The sequence below is a fragment of the Lepidothrix coronata genome, unplaced genomic scaffold (genome assembly GCF_001604755.1).
Source record: "Lepidothrix coronata isolate B3197 unplaced genomic scaffold, Lepidothrix_coronata-1.0 Scaffold44, whole genome shotgun sequence".
In the NCBI taxonomy this organism is placed as follows: Eukaryota; Metazoa; Chordata; class Aves; order Passeriformes; family Pipridae; genus Lepidothrix; species Lepidothrix coronata.
Window position 1 is genome coordinate 4411581 of NW_016690224.1, and position 14381 is coordinate 4425961.

At 48.0% G+C, this 14381-nt stretch overlaps 1 protein-coding gene across 1 annotated transcript; it reads right to left on the reverse strand.

Annotated features, from left to right (window-relative positions):
- Window positions 1–186: 186 nt before the first annotated feature.
- ADORA2A (adenosine A2a receptor) lies at window positions 187–13334 on the reverse strand. The gene is made up of 2 exons (XM_017814446.1): window positions 12485–13334; window positions 187–6148 (listed from the first exon to the last, which is right to left on the reverse strand). The coding sequence occupies exons 1-2, from the start codon at window positions 12832–12834 to the stop codon at window positions 5188–5190; spliced, it is 1311 nt and encodes a 436-aa protein (XP_017669935.1). The 5' UTR covers window positions 12835–13334; the 3' UTR covers window positions 187–5187.
- Window positions 13335–14381: the final 1047 nt, after the last annotated feature.

Genomic DNA, 14381 nt, shown 5'->3' on the forward strand with positions numbered 1-14381 from the left:
TTCTACTCCATTTGAGCCTGTCACCTTAGTCCATGCTAACCTCTTCTGCAAAAGCACAGGCAGCACCAGGGAGAGAGCTCTCCAGAAGGATCAGTCTATGGAAAAAGCTAATAAAATGATAAGAAAATACTTTCACATAAAAGGGCCAGCCAGCCAGATCTGCCTCAGACAAAGGCACTCACACTCTCTTTTACAAATATATTTTTATTATTTTAATGCTTATTAAGAAATGTAACCAAGACAGACTCCGCAGCACCAGCGGCTCCTCACTGCCCAGCAGTCTGATGACTTCACAGATATGAAAACTTCACAGATTCAAAAAAACCTTTGGTCAATGCACTTTAAATACATTTGCATGCACAGATTCTCCCGCCCCTTCCCTCCCCCTTCCCCAATGGTAACTGACAAACAGAGGGAAAACAACACCTATATCGTAAAACACTTAAATTAAAAGAGTAATTGTTTCGTAGTGACAGCATGTGCAGCAGGGTTCATAGTGTCTTGGTTGTCAGACCACAGAGAACTGCTCCACAGGAACACCAGCTCCTGAGACAGTGGGGGAAGCAAAGGATGTTCTCAGATCAACAGGTTCTAGTCTGGATTTTAACACATCCTTGTGTGAACAGTCCCAGCAGGCAAGTAAGATGGGGAGTTACACACAACATTGCCCCAGTTTGGGGATTCTCAGTCTGTCAGGGTTATTCACCTCTCATGCAAATGAGGAACTGGTGTGATTTTAGTTACTCTTGATGTGTTTTACCATAAAGAAGGCCAAAAGCTCAGGGCTAGAAAGAAAAAAACTCCAATATGACTCAGTGCAGTTTGATACCCAAAACAAAGTGGGAGAGAACTGACTTTTAGGCAGCTGAATTTAGCAGACACCACTAGAGAGTATTCTACACAGTTTTGATGCATTGCAGCACCTTTGCAGCACGTTTGTCCTTCCACAGAGCATGGCTGGCTGGATTTGGTTTTAGGTAGGGCCCATGCTCATGAAGCAGAAGGGTTTTTGTTACACCTGGACGTGCTCATGCAATGGGACAATGTATCTGGAAAGGACAATCCATAAGAACCATCTCTGCCTCAGTCAATATGGACCATACAAAGTCGACCCTCTGCACACACCAGGCAGGGTTGATCCTCTGCAGTGACCCCAGGAAAGCTGTAAGGCTGTACATCCCTTCCAGAATCCTTCCTCAGCAAGTCACACCTTGGTCTCAAGTCAGCACCATCTGTGCACTCCCCAGCATCCCCCAGCACATTCCTGCTCCCCTGAAATCGTCCCGAACAGCTACCCTAGAAATACTCCTTCACCACCAAGACTTCCCATCCATCCTGGCCCTGCAATTTCCCACACCTTAGAGACTTCTCTATATCCACCAGCATCCCCTGGAGTCTGTTTTCAAAGAATGATCAAAGGCTCAGACTATTCCATGTCACTCCAAGTCCACCTGCAGAACAAGCTTCCTGGCACCGACTGGGATCAGTGGGAAGCCCTTTCTGTCTACAGTAACCCCAACTGTCCCACCATGTCCAGTTGCTTCTTAGTTCAAGAGCTGGAGTTCAAGCTAGCACAGAGCTTTGAAATATCACTGATCCCAAGGGAAATCTGCAGGACACAGCTGTAAGTGCATTTATTTGCACATACAAAAAAGCAGTGCCCTATTGAGGAGAAGGCCCCAAGAAGTCTTGACAAAATTACTCCTGGCAACTGATCAAACTTTGCTTTCTCTAAAACCCAATAAAGCAAATAAATCCTGGAGCCTAAGGGTCTTCAGGGAATGGTGAAATTCATGGAATGCCATCACACCAAACAAGGCACCACATTTCTCTATGTGTCTTTAGACTTTTTTTAGTAAGAAGTTCCAGTTGAATGAAATTAGTCTCTTCTTACCCCAGCTCTTACTCTCTGGGCCCACTGCACCTTGGATTCCCAAGGAGGTCTTCTGCAGCCTCTCCTAATAGTCATCCCCTTCTTTGTCTTGGCACCACATTTGTTTATCCAGGACAGCTGCATTTCATCAGCTAAACATTCTTCAGCTGCAAGAAAAGTGGGCATATGGTCCTATGCAGCTTGGAAGGCAGGTACTTCTCTCAAGAGTGGAGAACTGCTAGAAGCAAAAACCACACTTCACTGGTGGGACCTACTACTTTTTTTTTTTTTTTTTTTTTAAAATCCAAACCCTAAAAGCAAGAAGCCTTAAAATCATAATCCCCGGGAAACAAGAAGTAAGAATTCCAAAATTCTGTTCAAAAGGCCCATGCTCTCCCCAACAACTGCTTCAGAAACATCTTCTGAAGGTCCATCCCAGCCATATGTCTGCCAGAAGGCTCACAGCATGTGGTGAATTGCCATCCCTTCCTTCCTGTGGCTGCAGACTTCTATGCAAACCACACTGCCTCCGTACCCTCCTGCTCTTCCTCCTGCACACATCCCCCAGCGCCTTCACACACCCTTTTCAATTCATGTCTGGATCACTAATATTGAGAGGGACTGGACACACTTGGGGGCAGCTCAAGCAGCAACACAAAAGCTAATTTCAAGATATCTGGAAACTCAATAAACTCTCTTTGTGATCCAGTCAGGCAGGAAAGTTTTCCAGAGTGACAATCCTAAGTTTGTCCATCAAGACAGATCAACTTGATTCTTGTGGCAGCCAAGCAAGAAACTCCCCTAATTGAGTGTGAAGATGCTCAGGAAACAATAGAAAGCAACCAACCCACATCAGCTGAAAGTCTGATCCAATGTGGTGTAAACCATTCCTTTACAAAGCTCAACAGGAGACACTTCTGCACTCGTGTGTGTTCCAGCATGAGCGATGCTGGTATTTTCCCACACTTCCTTCCCTGCTCTGCTTCTTTGTGGACCTAATTGTTATTGACATGAATGCCGGATGTAATCTTGTGTTATTCTTAGAAACACTTCGGCTCCCAACCGAGGCCTGAAGAGAACAGCCCCCCATTTTCCTGAGTTCCTCTGCCACAGTTACAGGAGGTCAGAGCAGCCATCACACAAATAACCTACAGAAATATTCCATCAAGAAAGATCGGGAGTAACGAGATCCCGAGTCACCCTGCCGAGGAACCACCTGTGACGTCAGTCCCAGGGAAACGGCTCAGTGTTCGTAAATGGTGCTGGAGTGATAATCCACTCCTCTGACGTTAGACCACGGCAGAGCTGTGCCAAGAAAGCAGCAATTCAATTAAACTGCGAAGTCTATTGTTTTACAAACTGGCCTGTCTTTCTGCTGAGGGTTGTGGCAGCAGCCACATCTTTTTCTCCATCTCACACTAAGCTTTGTGCTAGCCCAGAGCAGCTACACACTTGAACACATTCAGCATCGTAAACTACTCCCCACCTTCATGTAGGGAGACTGGCAAAAGGAAAATTCTCCTCAAATAAAACTGCCTTTTCATTTTAATTGTTCGCAATACATAAAATAAACACGGGGTAAAAAACACACAAACATGACCTGCTCTTCCTCAAGTATGAAAATCCAGTTTCCCTTGGATTCTGAAATGTTAGTGGACAGACATGAGGAGGAGCCACGTTTGGAGGGTGTTTCTGATGTTTTCAGCTAGGGAATAAGGTTCAGATCCCTGGAATTACCAGACTTTTAGTTTTCCAGTAGGACAGTACTGCCTGTGTCTCCAGAAGGCTGGTGGGATTGGACACAGATTATTTGTCTGAATAACAAAACCCAAACAGTTCTCAGGTAGAATTCAAGCTGATGTGGGTTTCTGCTGTCCTTGAGCTGCCAGGCTTCCTGTGACACAGAAAATTATCAAACTGTGTGAAACACCTCTAAAACAAACCACATCAGTGCATACACTTGCTGCAGCAGAGATTTGCCTGTTCTCTTTTACAGAGAACTGCAGTTTCTGTAGTTTTCTGCAGTTTTCCAATACTACTGACACCTTTCAGTTTCTCAGAGTAGGAGCTTCTTCTAACCAGACAGGCCAGCTCTGTTGGCCTCTGTACCACAGGGACACATCAGGCTTCACAGTAAAGCACATCAGGAAAAAACTGAAATCACAGGAGAAGTGGGGTTTAAACAGAGCTCACTGGAATTCCAAAAATAAGTGGTAGGTATGTGTGTGGGTTCCTCCCTATCCCCAGAAAGAAGAAAAAAATCCCACAGCCTTTTGAGTGAGGATCAAAATGACCAAAATATGGAATATTAGCTCCCCTCACACACATTTGGGGCCATGGAAAGAATTTGCATTCTAGGAGCTCGGGAGGACAAGCACAGAGATGGGGAAAAAGCAGACAGTGCCACCAGCGTACAGACAGGCCAGACACCCGACAACTCTTCACAGCCCCACCCTGGGGACACAGCCCCCAGCCTGGCCTGCTGCTCTGCCACTGCAGCACCAAGTCCTGCTGAGAGCCCTTTTGCTAAGGGAAATCCATGTTACAGACTCTGCTTTCATGATTTGCTGGACAAAGTGGAGACCTAAGAGGTTGTATTTGCCTTGTGCATCTGGAACACTGAGTGCTCAGGGAACTGATATGAGTTCTTGTCCATCTTTTATAACTTAAAGTAACCTTATCAAGACATGGAAAAAACCCACTTGAGCAACCTGTTGCAGTATAAGCTTTAAAAACGTGAACTGAAGACAAAATGCCATGGTTGAAGGTATCCAGAGTTCCCATCTGGTAAATTCCTTTGCTCTACAAGCAGCTCCTGGCATCCTTCCTCACCAATAGATGTTACTATCCCCTGTTCTGCTTGTTGCAGGGCCACAGTACGAAAAAGCCCCTTCCCTGTTGCTCTTTGCCGTTCAGGGAATACTTCCAGCCACGCTTCAGTTTCTGTTGGTAAAGACAGCAACACTGACACACAGCCACAGGCACACAGTACAGCATGATGTCCTGATATCCCTGCAGCAGCAGGGTCTCCCAGTGCTGAACTTGGAATACCATCCTCGACCTTGACACTGCTCATGGTGACAGGTCACTGACGGGTAACGTGTCCCTCCTTCCTTAGTCCACTTCAACGGTCTCTTGGCTTTTCTCCAGTCTAGTATTTAGGATCATCCCAGCAGTCCTGGATAAGGGACCCCTTCCTCCACAGCAATCTGAATACATAGCTCTCCCCCCGCCCCCCAACCTCCCTTTCTGCCACGGCAGAGGTCACCAATGGAAAAAAAAATCATTCTACCAGGAAGACTTCAAAAGTCTCATCAGGAAACATCAGCTGCAGCGAAGGCTGCTCTTTCCAGATCTGAGTAAGACACCTGGGCATCAAGTAGCTCTTCACTGTGAAGCTCCCTGTTCAGGCATGCATCAGAGAGAATCCCATTTTTGCAGGAATGTAGGAGATGCCCATTTGTCTCCAGGTCCAGAGCATTTCCGTTCTGGTGCCCTTCCAAGCCACCTTTGCATTTGTTCAAGTCCTGCTTTTCAGGATCCCTGTGGATCTCTCCGTTGGTGTACACCTCTAGCGCATACTCGCTGATCCGTATGCTGGCGTTCTCCGTGTCCCCACCGTGGGTGGAAGTCCTGGAGCTGGCTGGCCCTGCCTTGAACGGCTCCTTGCGGCCCAGGATGTGCTGGCTGATGATTTTACGGAAGGTGTATCGGAACTCCCTGATTCGGTAGGCATAAATTAGAGGGTTTACAACCGAGTTAGCGTGAGACAGGATAATAGCCAGATACATCAGCCAGAGGGGAGCGTGGGCACAATCTGGGCAAAAAAGGGTAAAGCAGTTAATAATATGTAGTGGGAGCCAGCAGACTGCAAACAGCCCAACAATGATGGCTAAGGATTTGGCTGCATGGACTTCCTTCTGCAACGTGGAGCGAGAACGTTCCCCGTGTACCATCTTGTTCTCCATCTGCTTCAGCTGTCTCCGGGCTGCCATGAAGATCTTCAAGTAGATGCCAAACATGAGGAGGAGGGGCAAGAGCACACAGGCAAAGAAGTTGTAGTAGACCATGTACTCCATGGTGACCACAGCCTCAAAGAGACAGGCCACCATACTGTTGCTGCAGTTGATGGGAGAGGACCTGTTGGAACCCAGCTCTTCGATCTGGGCACGGTTGTGCCACCCCAGCATTGGGGTCAGGCCAATGATGAAGGACAACACCCAGCAGATGGCAATGATCCCTTTGGCTCGAGAGCCAGTCACCAAGCCATTGTACCTGTAAAGCAGAGCAATGGGAGTTACATCAGTGTTATTCCACAAGCCCCTGGCACCCACACAACCTCCCAATGGCCCAATGTTCCAGAAGACAGCGAGAAAGGCACCTGCTGTGCAGAACCCACACAGCACAGCGCAGCAAGGACTCCATGGTGACACCGTCTGCTGCCTATTTCCCTCCCCTTTCCTTTAGGCAGTGAATAGTTGACAGAAAAGTGGGGAAATGGATGCAGTTTTTATCTGTGTTCCTTTACTCCATCCATCTACCTAGTCAAGTACATAGATCTTGAATCCTGCATAATCAACAGCACTGCTCTGACCCTGGGTGATGAAGACTACCCTGGGTCTCTTGCTGAAGGCTGAGACAGTGTCTCCTTCCTGGCAAAGGAACAGTCTTTTAGCATGGAATTGCCAGGTCTGTCTTGCAGGGGATCTGTAAACCAAATAGCACAAAAGAACTCAGAGGCACAGTGCCACATGTCCATGTTCTGGTGTGCTCCAGGGAAATCCTGCTGGCTCAGCTGCAGCAGCCAGGCTGGCATTGCCTTGCACAGCACCTCACTCTGCTCCACAGGGGCACTTTTGGGAAGACCAGCACCATCAACCTTCCTGAAATAACCGAGACAAGTCTGCAGTTTTCCTCACTGGCCCAGCTAAGCTGGACCCCAGGTCTTTCTCAGAAAGGGTGAATTTAAGCTGAGGACAGTGCTCTGACTACAGGTGTGCTGTGGCTGCACTGCACACACCAAAGGGACCTCAGTGGTGGAGGTATTGATATACCTGGCTGAAGCCAGCACTTTTAACAGTAAATTCTCTAAGATCTGTTGAAAGAAACAATAAGCAGTGTGGTAAGAATCTGACAGTGCAGCGGGGACATCAGTTTGTCCAAAACATCAGCCAGTTCCCAAGGCCTCGCAGGTTACTGCGAGCCCTGAGCTGACTCCACCAGTTCTTCCCTCTGAAAATGTAAATCAGGGCAGCAGTTTAACATTTCAGTACAATTTCCTTCCCTTGGTAATGCTCGGCATGGGAAGTAGATGGCCGGATTCCCACATTGTCCAGCGTGGGTCCCACACTGTACTTGACCCCGTGTGTCTGCGATCGGACAACGGTAGCGCTGGGCTCCCAGTGTTTACCCAGTGCTCCTGCTCCCTCTGTCCCCAGGATTCTCTCAGAAAACAAACATTAAAAGAAATAATACAACAAGCCACAGAAATCTTTCCATCTCCCAATGAAATAGTTGCTCCCACAGGTTCATGCTCCTATCCCAACACAAGTTCAAGACAGGCGAGGAGAGAGGCTGCTTTTGCTGGGCTCAGTGCAGAATGGAGATCCTGCACGTGCTTTATATCCCTGCTGATGGGCCTTGGAAAAAACTGCCTCCACATGAGACCTTCCTCAGCTGCATTTCAAAATCATAAAAGAGGGAGCGGGTGAGGGAGCCAACCACACAATTCCCAGTATTTGAAATACACCAAAATCCTCCTTCGAGAAATGAGGGAGGAATTCAGCTGATTCTGAGAGAGAAAAAGGGTTTTTCCTAGCAATTAGGGGATCCTGCTCAGTGCTTAGGGGCTGCTAAGGGCACAGCATGGATGGTAGCAGGGAGCTGCTCACATTCAGGCCTCATCAACAGAGCAAAACAGCATCTGTGCTTTGAAATGTACACTCAGGGAGCCAGAGAGTGGCTGAAGACACTTGAAGCTTGGAAAAACAAAAAACAAAACAAAAAAAACCTCAAAACCCTGCAGCCCTGGAATTAGCTACATCTTGTCAGAGGAATTTTGAAATTGTGCAGCTGTTATCCCACGACTAGAGATGTCCCTTCCCTTCCACTAAAAATATATATCACTACTGCTCCAGACAAACACCCCCCTCACTTCTCCCTCCCTCTTACCCTCTGGGGATTCCCGTCCAAGAAACTTTACAAGGCTTCAGAACAGCACTTAACCCAAGCAGTTTCCAGCTGCAGTGTGTTGTGCTGGAGTGCATGTCCATCATGCCTTGCTCACTATCTCCAAGGGTTAAGAGAGAAAGCTCACGGCATCTGGTGACAAAGTCTGTGGCCCTGCGTTGGCCAGGTACCCACTGAAAAGTGTGAATTTGTTTAGGAGAGCTTAATTTCTAGGACATCTCTGGCTGACTTGGCTGAGGTAGGATTATAGGTGGCCTAACTCACCATCACAGCATCCAATCATCCTGCTGCTTGTCTTCTAAACCTTCCTTTGGTGGACAGCACTGACATCCTGGCCAGACGGCTCTGCCATGCATGGAGAAGGTTTCAGACACAAGCCTGTGCTCAGCCTTGATGGCTTTGATGTGAATTCCAGCAGTGCTCAATGGTGTTTAACAAATCACTACAAAACACCACTCACTGAACACACCCACTCAACATCCCACAGCTCAGGCAGCTGAAGCCATCAGGGACAGGACCAAGGAGAATATTCTGTCCCTATTACAAATATCTGGAAATGAGAGACACTGGCAATCCCAGATCATCCAGGAAATCTGTGGCAGGGCAAGAAACCAAACTGAGACCTTCTCATGCACCACCTAAACAACCCTTTCCCAAAACTCTCAGTCACGAACCCTCCTCCCCTATTGCCAAGTGCCAACTGATACCAGTGCTCATCCATGCTATAGAGACAGGGTGGGGTGGGATCCCACAGCTGGGCACAGGTGCCCACCATTATTTCTTCCGCTCTAAACAGCAGAAGCAAGAATGGTGGGCAAACACAGCTGTTCTGCTCATGACACGATGAGCTTCCAGACTAAAACCTTGGCAACAGCGAGTTCTGCTGCAGCCCATGAAGCCACAGACAACAGGCACTGCTTTCAAAGCCGTGCCCATGTTCAAAGGAGAAGGGAAATTACTCTTCTCTCATATTAGGCTGAATCTGCCCATAATCTATTTAACACGTAGGAAATGATTGCCATAAAAGGTTTATGGTGACTAGGGAGAGAAATAAGTCCACATATGGCTCGAAGTGACAATAAAACATTAAATCTCTGATTCACCGGTTCAGGTGCTCATGTATGAGCATTTCAGAAGGCAACCCTGGAGAATTCAAGCTGAAAGAGACTGTTCTCAGCACAAAGGTCCCATTCCACATCCCGGTAGGAAAACCAGCTTCCAGCAGAGGAAAAGGCCTGTGCTCCAGCACGTTACTGCAGTTGGCACTGGATGACCTGCGTGTTCCATGCCTGAATCCAGCTCACAGAGCAAGCAGAAACCTCAGTAACCTGAGAAAACTTTTCCGTTTGGCTGCAGGAAGGAAAGTTCCCCCCTCTCCTTCCAGCGCATCCGAAGCACCTGCCCTTCCCCGGGGAGAATCTTTGCACCGATGCTGGCACGGGAGCACGTGGCTGGGCACGGTGCCCGCGGAGCCTTTGCTGGCACCGCCGAGCCTGGAAAGCAGCGATTGTTCTCGGCCCGTGGCTTCACCCTGGGCTCAAACTCGCGGCCAGTTTTGTTTGGAGCCCCCGGGGGTTCGACATCCGCCAGTGCAGGTTTTCAGGTACCTGCCGCGTGAGAGACACGGCTGGGATTTTATCCCAGGGCGAACAATGGCTCGGACTCCCTGCCATGGGAGTGCTTTGCTGCCACTTGCAGAGTGTTACATTTGTATAAAGCCTGGCAGAATTCAGCAAAGTGCTTGAGAACTTTTGGAAAGTTTACCAAATTCTACACCGTGTTTTAATCACTTGAAAGGCAGAACCCATAAAACGTTCACAAGTTAGTTTTTATCTATTTTTAAATTTCACCTATAGATGTCTTTCCTCACTGCAATATTTTGAAAGAGGGTCTTTTCTCCACAGAAAAATAATTTCAAGGGTAACTCTAATTATGTACTGAGGGATACAAGACCAAGCAGCATCAGAAATCCCACTTTGCTGCCTCCTTAATACTGGCAGTTTATTTGTGTGGGAATACACATCCACATATTTGGTTACCTTCATTAGGACAAATCAGACATGAAATAGTTAAAAAGAAAATATAGGTTTGGCCCTTTTTGGTTTCCTGAGAGTGAAGGAAGTCTGAGTTACTGAAGAGCGTTCATCTAATGAATATTAGGAAAACCTGGTGTTATCTTTCACGTCCTCTGAGGAGGAGAGGGGGCTTTACCAGCTGTTAAAGGATGGGGTGAAAACAACACACCTTTAGTGGAAGAATTTTCCTTCAAATTGTTTGACACATTTTTCAGGCAAACAGATATTAGAAAAAGAAAAAAAAAAAAGAGGATGTGAGCAGCCTGAATCATATCACATTTCCCTCTTCACATAATCAGCTTTCACTTTCTCAGCATGTGTGAGGCTATAAATCTAATGTTTATTCATCCATAAATTCTTAAGGGGAAACAGAATTGACAAGTTCATTACTCCTACTGTGAAAGGACAAACCAGCAGAGGAAACAGAGGAGGAGGAACCCATGGATTTACCTGTGGGTTTCTGCATCCAATCAACCCCTCTGTTCCTGGGGCAGAAGAGGGTGTGCTCTGTTTTTTCAAAAACAAGATAGTGAAACCAGTATCATGCCCAGCACTGATGAAGTCTGGTTTTTCTAAAAGACTCTTTACCTTGCCTGTTCCAGGAAATTACATTTTCAAGACAATATAGTTACAGTGATAGCCTAAAAAAATGGGCAGAAATCCAGATTTTTAAAATCCTTTTCCTGGCAAGTCATCCTCTACAATAAGAGTGCTTAAGCTGACACCAAGAGTCCTTGAAGCCAGCTCATAAGAGATGAATTCAAGACATCAGCCCTTCCCAAAATCATTTCAGAGGCAGCTCCCAAGGGCGACTCTACATGTTTCCTTGCACCATTTACTATTACTGTGGTTTATAAACTGAATATCTATTCAGTATCTAGTAGAACAGTAGAAAAGTGGACACAATCCAATTCCCAGGTAACTAATATCAACATTTTTCTCCACAGTGGAGTTGAATGGATATGCCTTATAACCACATCAAAACTAGAGGCTGTAACAGGTGTGACTAATGGGGTTTGGAAACCAGCAATTAAAGGTAACGTTACAGCAGCACAAACTTGCTGAGAAAAGGCTTCAGGAAAGACTTTGCTGCACTGGCCCACCTGGAAAGGCAATCTCCACAGCTCCAGGGCTCCCAGTCTGGTTTTGAATGGGAAGTTTGTGTTAACTGACATAAGTGCTGCGTGACCAAAGTATTGAGAAGAGACAAAACTAAATTGCACAGATCAACACAAGTGATTTAAGCTCAAGAGGAGTGAGGATGTGCAAAAACTCAACCTCGAGAGCACAAAAATCAGAGATTTGTTCCATTTTTGCAGCTGCATTTCTTACTCGGGAGAGGAAGGCAGTCTCTCCATTCCTGAGAGCGTGCTGCATCCTCCCAAGACAAGACAGGAAGGAAGGAGACTCCTACACTTCTCCTGCACCAGCCTCTCCAGGGGCTTCCTTTCCATCTCTTGAGCTCAGTGAATGACTCGAAATCATTGTCACAGAAATGCAAAGCTGCTTCACACCCACGGCCAGACACAGCCCACCACAACAACCTGCTCCTAGAAAACTGAACTGAGGAGCAGCCCCTGTGGGTGTGGCAAAACCTCCCCTTGTCCCAGGTCAGCCTCCCTGGTTGCACACCAATACCAGCCAGTCATAGTCAGCTTTCATGGTCCCATATGGAAACATCCTTTTCTTCCTTTAAACTCCAGAGACCACAGAATAACCACCCACAGGTCTGGGCTGGGACAAGCCTCTGCCTTGACCTGATACATCCTTTGCTTCCAGAGGCAGTGCCTAAGCTGCTCCCAATCTTCCTAAGGCCCATTTCTTCATCGCCTGCTGCTTCCTCTCCCTTCACATTTAATGAACCCTGTGAGAAACCCCATCCACGCTCCCCCAGCCCTGCTGCTACAGCTGCAGGCAGAGCTCCCCATTCTCCCCACAGGGAAGGAGACAAGCCCTGACCTCATCCCCTTTCTGCTCTCCACCATCTCTTGCTTTGGCTCACCCTTTCCCCAGCAATCCTTCTGCAGCTCAGGGCACACAGGTTATTGATGCTACTGCAGGATCTTGTCTAAGTATGGAATGGCAGCTCCCAGGCAGCAGCGCTGCAATGCCATGGACATGCACCATATGAGGACAAAGAAGAACTGGAAAACAAAGTGACCAGAAAATTCAGCAGCCAAGGCAGCCTTTAAGACCTAGAAAAGGTTTTTTTTCAAGATACAAGAGAAAAAGTTCTGATCCTCATTTAACTCTTCCTTCCTTGACTCATCTCCAGGTCTGTCGCTCCTAGGGATGTTCAGCCCTCACCACTCCCACCCCCTGGCCCCCCAGCCCAGCCCACTCTTGCCTGAGGGGTATCCGGATGGCAATGATTCTGTCGATGGCGATAGCAAGGAGGCTGAAGATGGAACTCTGAGTCAAGACCAGGACGAAGCAGGCGATGAAGAGGCAGCCATAGAAGAAGGCACAGAAGCCGGTGCTGATGGTGATGGCGAAGGGGATCGCCAGCACGCCCACGGCAATGTCAGCAGCAGCCAGGGACACCACGAAATAGTTGGTGACGTTCTGCAGGTTGCTGTTCAGGTAGACGGCCCAGCAGACCAGGATGTTGCCCAGGATGGCCAGCACGGCGATGATGAGCTCCAGGATGATGTAAGCGATGTCTGAGAGGAAGTCGTCCTGCCCATGTACTAGCATGGTGAGCACAGCCAGGCCGGTGTGAGCAGGGGCCGGGACAGCTCAGCGTTCATATCTGCAGAGCACTGAACAGCCAGGACACCGCGAAGCTGCCGGGGGTCTCACTGCCAGCCCTGCAGGCTGCTCACACACACGCTGCCCTCCCCAGAGCTCTTCGAGGGCTTTACAGTACCAGGTGTCCAGGAAAAGAGCCCAGGGCTTGCCAGCTCCAGCAAAGTGGATTAACCAGATGCAGAACAATTCAAACTCCAGCAGACAAACGGATGGGAGAGACACAGCTCCCCAGGCCACAGAGTCCAGCAGGGAACACAACACAGCAAGAGTGCTGTACTGCAGCGTCACATCAGCTGCGATGCTTTGCTTCCTGTTGACAATCACACTGCTAGTCATGGCTTCATACCTACTAGCAACATCCTCTGCTTCTCTTTTTCACCTTTTCCTACTAGAACTTGAGAAATATTCTCTTCAGCTGAAGAAAACATTGAACTTCTTCACTTGTAGTTTCCTTTAAAAAAAAAAAAAACACACAAAAAATCAACACCAGCCACACACTAAGTAATCAGCTCTATGGAGGAGATGGAGAAAGCAAAATCTCATTAAAGTGGCACAGTAAATTGATAACGGATATTAAACAGACCTAGAAGAATACATCATTGGCAAAATTCTCACATTTTGTCTATCCTGAAAGCTGCAGGGCCAAGCCCAAGTTCAGGAAGGCAGCATTTCACAGTGGTGATGAGAAACAAGGGACGTTTTGTTTTCGAGGCTACCAACTGAGCTGGCACTTCAGCAGCTGCTCAATAGCCTGCCCTGAAACACGAGAGCCCCACTAATTATGCCTTGGCAAGTGCTGAGGCTGCAGAGAGGAAAGGTGGAGGAGCCCTTTCACATACACCTGTCTCCCTCCGATCGCAAACACCACACTGGAGCCATCATGTGCTTTGCCCCAAGAGTGAGCTGCACCAAAACACTGCTCTGCAGTGACAGAAACCCTCATTAGAGGGGGGTTGTGCTGCTGGCATGTGTGGTCACCCCTTTGTGGCCAGACCCAGCTTTGCCTTCCCATGCACAGACACTGGAACGTGATCCATGGCAGGGAGAAAAGCTGGAGGTTTGTCAGACAGTGACATCTTTGAGGACATTCCCGCAGACCATGAACACTCTTTGCAAGGGTCTCTGCAGGCTCCCCTCCTGCAACACCAGCATTTTTGTTCATGTGAATCTGTATCCTATAGGCAAACCATTTATTCATTACACCTGCACTGTCCGTAGCGTTTGTGGCACCCACACATCATGTAGGTCACCATCGCTCTTCACCTACAGCCCGCCAGAAACACATCCACCAAAATACCCCTCTCCCAGAAACACACACACGGGCACGATGCCAACGCCATCTCTCAGGGATACAGTTGAGTTCCTGCAGTGTCATGCACACAAACCTGGGGCTAAAGTTGGTGCTGCTTGCAAGGGCACATGGACCCAGGCAGATACGCGTGGCCTGCGCGCTCACCCCCCTCACGCTGATCTCGCAGGTCACCTCGTACCTC

Coding starts and splice junctions, on each gene's coding strand:
- ADORA2A (XM_017814446.1), bottom strand. CDS start 12,834: ATGCTAGTACATGGGCAGGACGACTTCCTCTCAGACATCGCTTACATC. Junction 6,149..12,484: donor GCCATCCGGATACCCCTCAG/GCAAGAGTGGGC, acceptor TCTGCTTTACAG/GTACAATGGCTTGGTGACTG.